Here is a 13,796-nt window from a genome sequence, read left to right as displayed (position 1 = left end):
TTTTTTTTTTTTTTTTTTTTTTTTTTTTTTTTCCCTACTGGTACAGTAGCATTCATTTAGGAAATTGCACAAGACCTTTAGAGAGATTTAATAAAGCTATTGATTGCATTATGCAGTACTAGGAGAGGGCAAAAAACATACTTATGGCATGACCTAAATAAACTGATACTAGTCTGTGCTTCCTCTTAACTTGTTGAATTTGTTGTCAAAAAAGTGGAAATACTGGGAGCAAGATACCTGCACCAATATCCTGAAGAAAGTTTCTGAAGAAATGAATGAAAATAACATTGTGAGAGGCACATAGATAAATTCAAATTATTTTTGTAGTGTCATATTTTGTAATAAAAGTAGCGATTATAAGGAAAAAACGTGGAGTTCATGGAGTGAACAGTTTATACCTGCATGGCTCCTGGGTTTATTAAGGAAAATGTATGTGTAAAGATGCTTGACAGAAAATTCTTGTCTCTTACTCTGTTCTCATTTACAACTTGCAGTGTTTCAAGGGTCTCAGATATTTATTCGGGAGACTTCTGTGTGCTAACAGAAAATGTGCAGAAATAATTCATACATCAAGTTTTTTTTTCTGCCGTAGTGCTTTTTAACTTCCACCATGAGTATTAGAAATTTAATACTGTCATATGTTCTGGAGTATCTAGCCCTTGGTTACATTACAACCAGCAGCTAAAACAAATAAGATTGCAATGCATAATGTTAGTAAATGGGGATGCCTGTTGGTGTTTATCCACGCGCTCATATTTATAGTGAGGATGTATGCATGTGTGCAATATCCTTGTCCAGCTTCAAATGGAGGTGGTTAAATGTAGTAGAATCACTGTGATGAAGAAGATGCTTTGATGTTTGCAAGAGAGTAGGATGGTAAAGGCGGGGGGGGAAAGGCCCTGCAGATTCATGAGAGAGCTGGATCTTTTTGCATTTAATCCTCTTCTGTTCTAACCTTGCTGTCATTTAAAGTAAGACAGTTTGTGCTTTGGGGAGTATAATGTTTTTTAACAGAACCTAGAAGATACCATGACTGAGTGGCAAAGATTGAAAAACAGTATCATTTATGCAAATTACACAGATACTAAGTTCATAGCTAAAAAAAACCCCATCAAATGTGTATTTTCTTTGTGGAAAAAAATGCCATGTTAGGTGTGAAATTGCTAATTTCTATTTTGCAGTATGATGATAACTTGCTGATAATGTCAGAGGATTATATTTTGATGTAAGCTCACATAGTTATGATGATGCCTTAATTAAATGTTTGGAAATAAAACAAGCTGTTGAGCTATGTACAATTTTTGTAACTTAATTTCTTTTTCATGAAAGTCAAACGGAAATAATTTTTAAAAAATCTATTAAATCTATTAATCAAATCCAAATACTGTCCCTGTATTCAAATAATTGTACCAGTGTAGCATGTTAGTGTGAAGCTCCAACACATTTTTGTCTTGTGATTTTATTTTAGATGTATAATTTTTACTTGTTGGTCATGAATTTAGTCTCTGTGAAGGCCAGGAGGTAGAGACCCTTTATTATTCCAGCACTACATGGGACTCTGCACTGCTGTATCAGGAAATCTCAAGTAACAGTTTTATGACGCATGAGGATATTATTCTCTCAATAACACACATTTCTATTTCCCCAGCAATATCCACATAATCAAACATTCACAAGTGCTTTACAAAGAATTTAATTAAATGGTGTGCAGAGTGACTGGATGTAGCGTGTACACAAGCTGTTAGATATGCAGTAGTTCCCATTTTGCAGTTAGTGCAGAACACTTTCATGCAGTAATAGGTGTGAATGATATTTCCATCAAAATGTGCATTATCACTCCTCCCTTTGTACCTTACTCCTTAAAAATGACACTAAAACCTTAACAGATGTCACCTCCAGGATCACAGGATACCTTGGTCAGGGCTCTAATGGTGTGATAAACAGGGAAATATAAATTCTCATGTTGAGATTTGAACATCACACATTGTTCCTCTGAAATCAAGCATTTATTACTCCCCAGAGATAGATACAGATTACTGTGTCTTTTACCACAAAACTAGATGTGTTTGGAATGTTATTTAAAGGTAGTAGAAATTTTTGAAGCTATCCAAGACCAGCCACTGAAAAATTAACATTGAGACTTGGATATTCAGAATTTAGATGTGGACAATAAGAAGCAAAAAAAAATCGTGATGGTGAGTATTTTCAGAGACCATTCTGTCAGTCAGTGGAGATTAAGAAAGTCTCTTTGGCATTAAAGTGTAGTGTATCAGTCCCTGTACTAGGAAATGGTAGTGTGCTCATATTCACTCAACATTATTGGTAAGCTCATGTCACCTGCAGGGATTACAATTCTGGAAACTGACAGGGTTATCTAATATGTTTTGTTTCCTCTTTTCAGAAAAGCCCTTTCAGCAGTTGCCGGTGCATGAAAGGACTTTTCAGGCTTGCAGAGAAATGAGGCTGTGTTGGATGAAAGTGATTTAAAATATCCCTCTGTGGCTGCCTTCCTGCAAGGCAGTTATCTGTCCATCAGATCGGAAGGTTTTGTTGGTGTGTCAGTGCTGTAAAGTATCACTCCAAACCAGAAAAGCAAAAACAACGACACAAATAGTGAAAGACAGTCTGTAATTAGTTTATAAATGTGTTTAGCGTGAGACCTCACCCTTGTTTACCAGTTCCACAAGAGTTATTCCAGTTTATTACTGGATGACACTGATAGAATCTATCCATTTTGACTGGAAAGAAAGACTAAATGAACAAATAGTTACAGTAGTACAAATGAACCCAAAGGAGAATAAAGAGATGAAAACATCAATGAAAAATAGGGACCTGGTTTTACTTTTGTGCTTGTTCTGTTCTGTGTTTGAAGGGAAGTGCTGGAAACTTAATTGGGGTAAATAAGAACAGTATTCATCTTCGGATGACACCTTTTGGAGTAAAGTTTAATTGGTGTAAGAGAAGTTACGGCTTTCCTTACAGAGTTGAGAATGGGAGAGACCCCTGTTTAATGTTAATGAAAACTTGCCATTAACTTCAGTGACTCTGCCTGGTAATATTTGTGTCTTTTTTTTTTCCCCACCCCTAGTCCTTCTTTGTATAGGAGACAGGAGCTTTTAATTTTGCATGTCATTTATAAAAAATTGCAGTTATTCTAAAACAATTGTACAGTTCAAGCTTCAATTGAAGAAGAAAAGGAAAGTGTGTAGTTTTAAATTTACTCATATGCCTAATCTTGAACAACATGTTTTGGATTTTTCTTTATTTTCTTTATTTAGGCTCATGATCTAATGTTTGCTTTTCTATAAAATATTTATTCTTTACCATTTGAAGTGTGTCTCTGTGATTTGGATATTTTCTGCATGTATTTGGAAGTAGCTGCTAGACTTGCCATGAATTCACTAGGAGGCTGGCATTTTTATGCTTCTTGAAGCAGGCCCTTTTTAGGAATGCCAGAATATACCCAAATTCTCATTTCCCAGTATTTCAGTGGCAACTTCCTTTGAATCTTGGAGCAGGGCTTCTGCAGTCTGTTTGTTCTCCAAGCCAATTCCAGTGCACACATTGGCAAGCCAAACCAGACAAACCTAGGAGAGGTGTTCGTGCTGTAATACAATTTATAATATTATTTAGAATAATTAGGTCAGAATTTCTCTTGTTCATGTTAGGAAGTCACCCAGTGAAGGACCACCTAGACAGACTTGTGATAACTGCCAATGAACTAGCTTTGAAAGCAGAAGTAGTAGAGGCAAATGAGAGAGGAGTGTGGCAGCCAGGCTAATTAATTGAGAAGTCAGGCTAATTAGTTTGACTGGAGGGAGCACTATGCTGATGTCACATTGTAGCTTCCAACATGCTCTCTGATTTGTACACGGGTTGTACTGGGCTTCAGATAGACAAACAGGTTATTTCTGGGCTCTTTCAGATATTTTTGCCATGAAACAGAATTGTGTTTTGGTTAATTTATGAACCTATATTGAACCTATGGAAATTTACTGTAATTTTAGATTTCTTTCCAGGCTGGTAGTCAACTTAGTTCCTTTTCACCTTGTGCAGTAATATTTTTCTAAGACATGTATTGTAGTATTGAGTTGTTCAGCCTTATGGCACTGGGAGAGATTCCTTGGTACTTTTTTTTTTTACTTGATGAAGGACCATCCCATCTTGTTCCTAATATTTTCTCACTTAATAAATACAAAACTGAAGTAAAGTTCCCTAAGTTGCATATGGTTCCATTGTTCCAGCTGGCAGGGCTGAGAGGTGGCTGTCAGCAGTCTTGCTCCCAGAGGATGTGGGCTAGCAACAGTGCACCCTGAAAGATGTCTTTTAAGAGCTGGGGATTCTGAAGTTTTCCATTTTTCTTGATGTTATGAAACATTTCTTCAGTGCACCCCTAAATGTCAGTCATTACATACAATTAGATGTATAAGATGTTCATAAAGGAGTTGCTTTAATGAAAAGATAAAAAATACTTATAGTGATAGTCTGTGTTACTGTGCTGATATGGTAAACATACGAACCAGTATCAAACCCAGAAGTAAATCAACAAGGTGTTGTAAATAAGCTGGATTGTGTATAAAAAGCTTTATTAGAAATACTAAGTACTGTGTTACATCAATAACATGGTAATCATTTGTGAGCAGATAGTGGCATAAGATAAAAATGAATATTTTACTAATATTTCCTACAAAATATTACTAGAGAGCTTTTTTTTTTCCCATGTATCTTATTGAAAATACTTCTAGTGGTGATTTATGGTCCTTAAAATAGCTCTTCAGCATAGTTGCTCCCACAAGGAGTTAACATATATTTTTTCTATTTCTAGATCTGTTGGCTGTGCCTAAGCATCCATATGCTGCTATGGAAAACTGGGGACTCAGTGTTTTCGTGGAGCAAAGGATACTGCTAGATCCAAGCATTTCTTCTATTTTATACCTATTGGATGTCACCATGGTCATTGTACATGAGCTATGTCATCAGGTATTAAAGGTGTTTGTGTATTTGATCTTAATGTCAGAAACCATGCGCTCCTTTTCAGAACTGAAAATGAATTTGTACTGTATATATAGATGGTTGTGATTTCTGTTGTAACTGGCATCCATATAACATGGAGGTCTGTAAGACACATCCCTCCCAATACAGAAACTGTGAAGACTCAAAATTGGGATAGAAGAGAAAATTGGTAGCAATGAGCAGCTTCCCTGTCTTCTGTAGCAGTATATTCTGTGTGTTCATGTGTCGGTGTATTTGTTAGTGATATGTAGAATAAACATGTTGATAGCAGATTCATGCTAAGTTTCATGTTCATGTCAAAAAATGTTTTGTCTGAAGTCAATTTGGTAGTAGTCTTTGTCTTCTGTTGTATATACATATATCCATTTTCTTTTTCTTCTCATTTTTTCCCAGTTTTTTTTTCCCAGGTATTGACCCTCTCTATTCACTAACAGAGGATAAGCAAGTCTTTATGTGTACAGAAACCATTGTGTCAATAAGAAAACTTAAAATAATAAACCAATATTACAATTTATTTCACATTTTTCCCATCTTCTTATCTCAAGCTAAACACATTACAAGTGTTAGTAATATTGAATTGAATGCAAATGTTATTGAAGAAATTTGCTGCAGGGGCAGGAAACGCTTTTTTACACTCATAAGAGGCATAATCATAGCCTTCAGGTTAAAATGAATGAAATCCTACTGTGTAATCACCATGGCTTACATCTGTGAATTTACACAGTATTCTTTAAAGGCAATGCAAATTCTTAACACTTTCTGCAAATAAAAAGTACCCTGTAAAGGGAAGGCATTGAAATGGTGTTTTGGGAGATGAACCTGAAAATAATGTTTGGTTCATGTTTGTATTTCACATTAAATTGGTTGATGAATATGAAGTCCTCAACTAAAACATGAAATTTTTATTGAAAGTTACTGCTAGTTTGATCTTGATGTTATCATCTGATTTTGCTATAAGCTCTTCACTGTGCAGTGCAATAGAATAGTACACAGTTCAGCTAGAAAAATTACAGTGCCTTAGGAATCATACATTCTTTAGGTCATCAGGTCCCAGCTCCTGTGAGTATTAGGTTTTTCCATGTGATGTGTTCGTAGTGCCAGGTTCTGTGCTCCTGATTACAGGGTTATATAGCTTCCCTTAAAAGCTTGTGATTAAATCTGATAGTAAGTAACTTTTTCCTAGTGTTCAGCTTAAGTCTTGGTTTCTGAAGTCGTATCATTACGTCCAGTTATTCTTTGTACTGCTTTGATAATTTTCTCTGCTTCCAGAGCAATTTGTACTTCAGATATGGGCAATTATCACATCAGTAACTGGCCAAGTTTGTTTATTTGATTCTTATAGATACTGAAGCCTTTTTACATTGTTCTGGGAATTTTAAGAGGATCATGAAGTGGGCAAAAGCTTTAGCAGAATTTATTTTAAGGTAGAAATATGGTCATAATATGATCATATGATATGCATTTAAGTTACCTTAAAATAGCAGATGAGGAAGTTTACTTGGTGTCCATGTTGATACTACTTCCAGTGCTGTTTGCTTAATTAAAGTAGCTTCCTTTATTCCTGTTGCTGCTGTTTCTGTTTTGGTGCCATGCAGATTAGGTATTTGCTCAGCTATTTCACTGGATAGCTGACAAGATTGTAAAAATTGAAGTTAAAGAAGCATTTTTTCTACTTTTTGGTGCAGAATTGAGTCACACAGAATATGGATTATTCACCTGCAAGTAAAGTTTAAAGGGAGAAACACTCAAAAAATACAACATAAAAACCACTGTCTAGCACTTCCATCACATTGTCTTTATTTAGCCCTTTTTTCTGTCTTTATCTTACCTTACTCAGAAGCCCCTCAAGGAACTCAAAACAATACTGTCTTAGTTGAAAATGTACTGAACTGAGACCAGGTTGGGTCCAGGATCTCTTGCCTCTGCTGTTTAATTGTTATTAATTGCATTTTTCATTGTCTTTTGCTGTGTGTCATATCACCTGTTAGCCTGTGGTGACATATGAATATTCTTCCCCTTCAATTATTTTTACACATAGGATAACAAGAATTAACCAAATTCTCTCTGGTGCAAGCAAAACTGGAATCCACATTGCCAGTTTTATTTTTTATTTATTGATTATTTTTTAAAGATTTCAGGGAAGGGAAAATGAAACTCTTCTAAAATATGTGTGGGTTTTTTTCTTTTTTTAAAGAATTGTGTCCAATTTCCCCAACTTTAAACGCATGACTTCAAGATCTATGGAACATATCTGAACATGTAGTAAACTGATCTGTATGAGAGCTTTGTTACTTAGAGTAACACAGCAATTTCTTTCCTAATGTTGTTTCCAAGATTGGAGAAATCAGATTAATATTAAAAATCCCAGATTATTGCCTTTAGATTTGACTGTTTAAAAATTGTAATTACCAAACCTGCTCTGTATTAATGCTTGAGCACAGTGCTCAGGACAGATGGAAAATGAGAGACAGCGCTGCAAAAAGACAAATTCAGTGGTTGCTAAAATACAAGTAAAAAGTGTGTAAGAAAGGATTTCATGTCCAGTTTCTTCACAGCTGACTTTTCATGTTTGACCAGGTATTTTAGGTACATGTTTTGGGGGAGATGCATGAATGTTACTTCAGTAGTTCTGGTCCAGGAATTTTGTAGGGTGCTATTTTTTGATATTTCAGCTTGAGTGTTCTTTCAGAATATTTTGTTTATTTAATTAAAAAAAAAAAATTTGGTCATACGAGTGTTTTTGCATAAAAGCTTGTCCTCCAAGTTCCAAAACATGAGTTGCTCAAAACACATGTATTTCTACCAGCTTCATTTGGTAGCTTGAAGTAATTACCATATTTTATTAAAATAATTATTTAAAGGTAGTAATCAGTTTTATTTGCATCTCATAGATGAGTTCCACCTATAGCCTTTGAAGAAAGAATAATTTGAATTTATGCATCATGATTTTTTGTGATAGTTTTCCCACCTGAGCACAAAACTTGGTGTGACAGATTGAGTTACAGAAGCATGAAAGCAGAAAGAAAATTAAAAACTTCTAAATCTTTTTTTTTTAATAATCTGTAAAAAAAACATATAGAAAAGAGTGTCCTTTCAGCGTATCTGTAAATTAAGTACTTTTTGCATATCAAGTTGAACATAATACCTGAGGGAGAAGAGAAATTTATGTGATCGATACATTTCAATATCTTTGCTCCAGGCAGATAGAGCCTATAGTCAAATACACAAATAAATAAATAATTACTTAAAGAAATTACATGCTTTAATTACAGTTTTCCTTTGAGACATGTAACACCTAGGAAGATAATAGCACCTTTCTGCTAGGAAATTTGGCTTTCTTGCTTACAGCCTCTGGGTACTGCTCTGTCTCTGACATCCATAACTCTCTCTGATACTGTTCAAAACTAGTTAAGCAAATTCCCTACATTGTCATATTGATATCACATACTGGTTTAATGCCTTTAAAACATTTCTTCCTTTAGGTGGATAATTAAACGAATTGTCTTAATTGTATCATTAATGAATGAATCCAGAAAACTCACAAAGGCGTAGAAGAAATTCTCTTTTGTAGCACCATAAATTAATGTTATTAATTCAAATTACAGGACAAGGTATTATGAACTTTACAACCTTTATTTTTTTACATCTCTCTGGCTAGTCATAGTTCTAAATGACAATTTTACCACTGGTTTCATATTTGTTCAGTAGTACTCCTGCAATTCAGGAAAAAACTCTATGCTGTTATGTTTAGTCATTAGAAATCATTTAAGCAACTACTCTAGTATGAATTTAACTTCCATACTTCTTGGTGTATGAAAGTTACATTCATTTTATTGTTTTAAATTCTGAAAATGCATAAGCTATATGAATATATTTCCAGCATTTACTTGTCTTTTTAATTAAATGTTCTTAAGATCAGTATCTATGTTTAGTGGCCTTGTAGAGAGTTAATTTATTGATGGCCTTCAGCTGTATTGTGCACACTGAGTGTGCATTAAGTTTAGCTTCACACAGTGTATGAATATGACCTTTAGCAACCTCATCTTTTCTCTCTAAATTCTTAAGGTGATTGTCAGTGACATTCATTGCCATGTTTTTCTTAATTTTTTTCATTTGAATTCTGTTTGCTGAACCTTATGTGGCTGTCTGATAATCTTCCAGCTAGTCTGGTCTTTGCTTGCTAGTCTGTTCTTTGAAGCATTAGTGTTCACATCACTATGGATCCTCATTGCAGCATTGATCCTTCTGTGGTGTCATTCTCACTCCACAGAGACATGCACACAAGTGACATCTTTCATTCAGGTCCCAGACAAAGCCTTCAAACAAGCCAGCTGTCATGAAATGAAACTGCTTATGGGCCAAACTGCTTTCATTCATTCCTCACTCTCATTACAGTTCAGCATCAGTTCCTCTGCTCTGACCTGAGACTTTCCCTCTAGATACTTAGTTATCAAAACTAAGAAAATTGGCAGATAATGTTACTTAAACAAAGTTTTGGTATTTGTTTGGCAGAAGAGAGGCTACAGAGAGTATGAAATAGGTTTTCGTAATACTGTTGATGTTTCTGTTCTTACCACTGATGTAATATTATTCAGGTTACACAATTACAAACATTTAAATAATTTAAATAATCATTTAAACGAGGACATCAATCAGCAGATCAATATATGACGTCTGGTTTCCTATGAATTTGTGTTTGTTGAGGTATAATCTGTGAGCAGAGTATGCAATGGTTGTGTTCTTGCTGTCAGCTCAGACCCTGTTGCATCCGCAAGACCCTTCTCCTCTTTTCAGCTGATGATCTTTATTTACTTGTGGAGTTTATGGACTGTAGTTATCCTTGAGATTTCTGTCCTTGCTAAATTAGATTGAAGTCAGTGGGAATGTTGAAGAATCATCTGGAGGAAATGGGAAAGGCAGGCAGCTCATGTAGGGTTCCTTTGAATATACACAGGTGGGCTGTGCCGTTTCAGATACCTTTGCTTCTGGTTGCTGTTTGTGAAGGCTGCACATGTCCTTTAAGTCATGTATGAAATTTCCTAGGCATTTGTGGGTATCTCACATACCCTAATATCTTCTCTAAATGGCATCAACTACCTGCTTTTAGGCTTCTGAGTCCTACCCACAGAGAGCTGGCATTGTTGTGTACAGCTGCTTTCTTTAAGAAACCTGCCAAGGAGAGGAGCACTGGTAGTATTCTAGATCTTCGTGGGCAGAGAGTGGGGAGAAAGAAATGCTAAAATTTAGGTCTGAGGTGGAGAATGTGTTCCCATTCTCATATACGTTTTTCGATATTCACACTATGCATCATGAAATTTCCATGTAATGGATCAGATTACTTGAGTTAGAAGTGTTTTTCTGTCCAGTGTGTATGTTAGTCTGTTAAACCTAGGTGAGCATCTACTTCAGAAAACTAAAGTTGACACTGTGAATACTGTCCTCAATGCTTCTTTTGCCCTGCTTGTTCTTTTCTAATGTTTTACTTCATTAACTTGTGCATCCTGTAATGTTGCATTAATTAGCACAGGAAAAATATAGTTAGTGAATTTCAGTGCATGGTAAATACTACTGTTTTATTAATACGTGTGGAAAATGTGTTTGTCTGGGTGAACAAACATGGTTTTCTAAAGGTTGTTAAAGTTCTTCATGTGAACTTTTTGTTTTTCCAGTGGTTTGGTGACCTTGTGACTCCAGTTTGGTGGGAGGATGTGTGGTTGAAAGAAGGTTTTGCTCACTATTTTGAGTTTGTTGGGACAGACTACCTCTACCCAGGGTGGAACATGGTAAGTCAGTTCTATTTTGTTAATGTGGAGACTGCACAGAAAAGTTGCTCTGCTGTTAGACTCCTGCTTCTGTTATAAACAAGGACTGCTGAAAAATACCAAATGATGCATGCAAGTATCAGATGCCGAATGAAGCAAAATCGCTAAGTGTGAAATAATTTGACAGCATTGCAAAAGCGTAATTTGCAATTTATTGCAAAAGAAATACTGTCATGTCTATCGTAACCCGGTAATAAAATAGCTACTGTCTCTGCTTAGAAATATTTTGGATTAAAGCAGTTATGATTTAACATGGACTATTTTTTAAAACATTGAGAACATTGAATTTCATCCACAGAATAAATTGGAAAGCAGTGTTTGGCTAAAACATTCTATGAAACTGAGCATATTTTTTCTTACAGTATTCTGTTCTTCTCTCCCTAAATATACTCTTTTTATCTTGTATTATTATTAGGATATCCAGAGTAAATGCTAAATTAACAGGTTACATAATTTGAGAAGTTATGTTTTGGTATGGTTTCTAGCCATACACAGTGGGACATGCTTTTTCAACCAGTGTGCAGATACTGGAGCTCTCTGAGGGAACTGGGAATTACATTCTGGGACATTATTTTGGAGTCCTTCTGTTATATCATATTGTACCTAGACAGATCCCAATTTATATGAATTGCTGTAGTCTAGCTATATTATATTTATAAGCCAAATAAGAGCGATGAGACCTCAGTACAAGAAAATCATATATGAGACCATCTTGAAGGTTCCTATAGAGATTTTACTGTTCTTTGGAGGCATGCTTATGTTTACTAACCTTTTGTGCTCTTATATATTTAATTATGTGGCAAAATATTTATTATAGATCATGATTGTCTGACAGAAATTTGTTGAGGCTTGGATGTTTTGCTTAAACTCTTAAAAACTAACGTCTGAATTTTTTTTCCAGTTCTATGTGCTTTCTTGAGTATCCTTACCCCATTAACTTTTGGTGCCATAAAATGAAGATGCTATAATTATGAGTTAAAGCTAATCTAAAAAAAATGGTTGTTATGCTTCTTGTGAAATTTGAATTCTTTGTAGTATTTTAATTTTTTCTTTCAGGCGTCAATTTTGGTATATAATTGCATTATGAAATGGAAAACAAACCTTTATTTGAACAGACAACTGTCTTGCATAGGTAGGCTTGTTGGGTTTCCCTGGGTTTGGCTATATTAAAACTCATTCCATTCATCTTTATAAAGAACGAAACCTGAATTACAATGTAATGATTCTAATTATGAATGCAATGAAATCTGGCAGGCCTTTTGTGATTTTAGCATAGTGAAGTGTCACAGATGACAACATTTATACACTGAATTTTATCTTCAATTCATCAGTCATTTGTTTTTCACATAATCAGTCTAACAAATTCAGAATAACTATGCTTAAGAAGTCATTTGGAATACAGTATATTTGCTTGAAATTTCTGTGGAATGAATATAATGTTCACTGTTATGCAAATAACATGCCCATCATGTGAAATCTTGGCATCTTAGCAGAATACAGGCAAGAAGAGTGGATTGAACAAGGGATGGCAGTTAAACTGGGAAATCAGAAATGTGCTGAATAAATTAGAATTAACTACAGTAATACTGCTGTGCCTGAAAAAGTATTAATCTGTCAAGTTTTTCCTTAAATTATAAAAAAAAAAAGAGAGGCATAAACTGTTCATAAAGGCTTGGATATCTTTGGCCTTTGATATAAAAATGATCATATTGACATATTTAAATGATATGGAATGAGAGGAAACACATAATGAGTTAAACATGCTTCATATTTTTGCAGACTACTAGAGTAGGAATCAATACTGTCATGTTTCAGCATGTTGATTGCATAGATTGTAGGAAGAGGAAGTAAAAGTTACTGAAATTTGGCTTGCTCAAAATTTTGTTATTGTTTTAAAGTGCATTTGCTGTTTAAACATACTGACTGACGTTTGTAAACTTGAAAAAATTGAGGTGATCATGTATAAAAAGAGAAACTGTTCCAAGCAAGTTACTGTTTTTCAGAAGAGAAGGATGAAGTACATGTTGCAAAAACAAGAACCACAAACCTTATTTTCTGTCATGATGGCCAAACAGTGCAGTATTCCAGCATTCTGGTTGGTGTTTTGTCAGTAGTAATTCATACCTGTGAATTATAAATAAAAAAAATGTATGGTGTATGTTACCACAGTTCTTTGTGTTAGGAAATAGTGATAAACTAAAATCCTCTTTATTTCTAAAGAATTGGGAAAGTTAGATAGCTACTTCTTTCCCTTGTAGTTATGAAATGTTAATCTTGAAGGTTTGCTCAAGATGCCCATGGATTAAAATGTCAAAATTTTTAGCTTACTAAAGACTTTTTGTCACATTCTGTTTTGGATGAATGTAGAAGACTGGTAGTCCATTCCAGAAAAAGGACCTTTGTCTGGAAATGCAACTTGGGCAATGGATGCATCTGAAAAAAATGGGATTTATCCACAGTTTCCTCTCTAAGTTGTTGGATATTTATAGGCTACAGGCATGTAAGCTTTCACCATTAAGGCTTACAAACCACTAAAGTTTTGATATCACTCTCTGAAGATGCTTCTCTTTTAGCAAAGCTGAGCATTTCTCGTGTCCATCTTACCTGGCATTCACAGCCTTGGTATGGCTGAACCTGAGACTCTTGAGAAGAGCTGTCTGTTAGGCATGTTCACACCAATATTACTTAAACCAAAAGCACCAAATTCTGCACAAAGCAGGGATCCAAGATTTTTGTCTGAAACCGATTTCTTGGCTTTTCCTTCTTCTGTAGATTCTTTTGCTTTCTTAAATATTTCTTCCCCCTGCCATTTTTCATTTTATCAGTTTTTCTTTAATTGTCTCATAGACTCTTTTACAGCAGGAAAGATGAATGGATAACAATTCCAACTACCATGGAGCTGCAACACTTTATTGAGCATTCCAACATGTCTGGAATTTCTTGTGTTGTCCAGAAGGTGTT

The 13,796-nt window shown here is 34.9% G+C and overlaps 1 protein-coding gene across 1 annotated transcript in view; it reads left to right on the top strand.

The window, feature by feature from the left end:
• Nucleotides 1-13,796, top strand: part of TRHDE (thyrotropin releasing hormone degrading enzyme) — a 203,557-nt gene that overhangs the window by 74,035 nt on the left and 115,726 nt on the right. The window contains exons 4-5 of the mRNA XM_053943823.1: nucleotides 4,826-4,980; nucleotides 10,683-10,796. Coding sequence (XP_053799798.1) covers nucleotides 4,826-4,980; nucleotides 10,683-10,796 — 269 coding nt within the window. The remainder of the gene's footprint in view (nucleotides 1-4,825; nucleotides 4,981-10,682; nucleotides 10,797-13,796) is intronic.

This window comes from Vidua chalybeata, chromosome 5, assembly GCF_026979565.1.
Source record: "Vidua chalybeata isolate OUT-0048 chromosome 5, bVidCha1 merged haplotype, whole genome shotgun sequence".
Taxonomy (NCBI): domain Eukaryota; kingdom Metazoa; phylum Chordata; class Aves; order Passeriformes; family Viduidae; genus Vidua; species Vidua chalybeata.
Note: the sequence above shows the minus strand (reverse complement) of the source record. Positions and strands in the feature narration are given on the sequence as shown.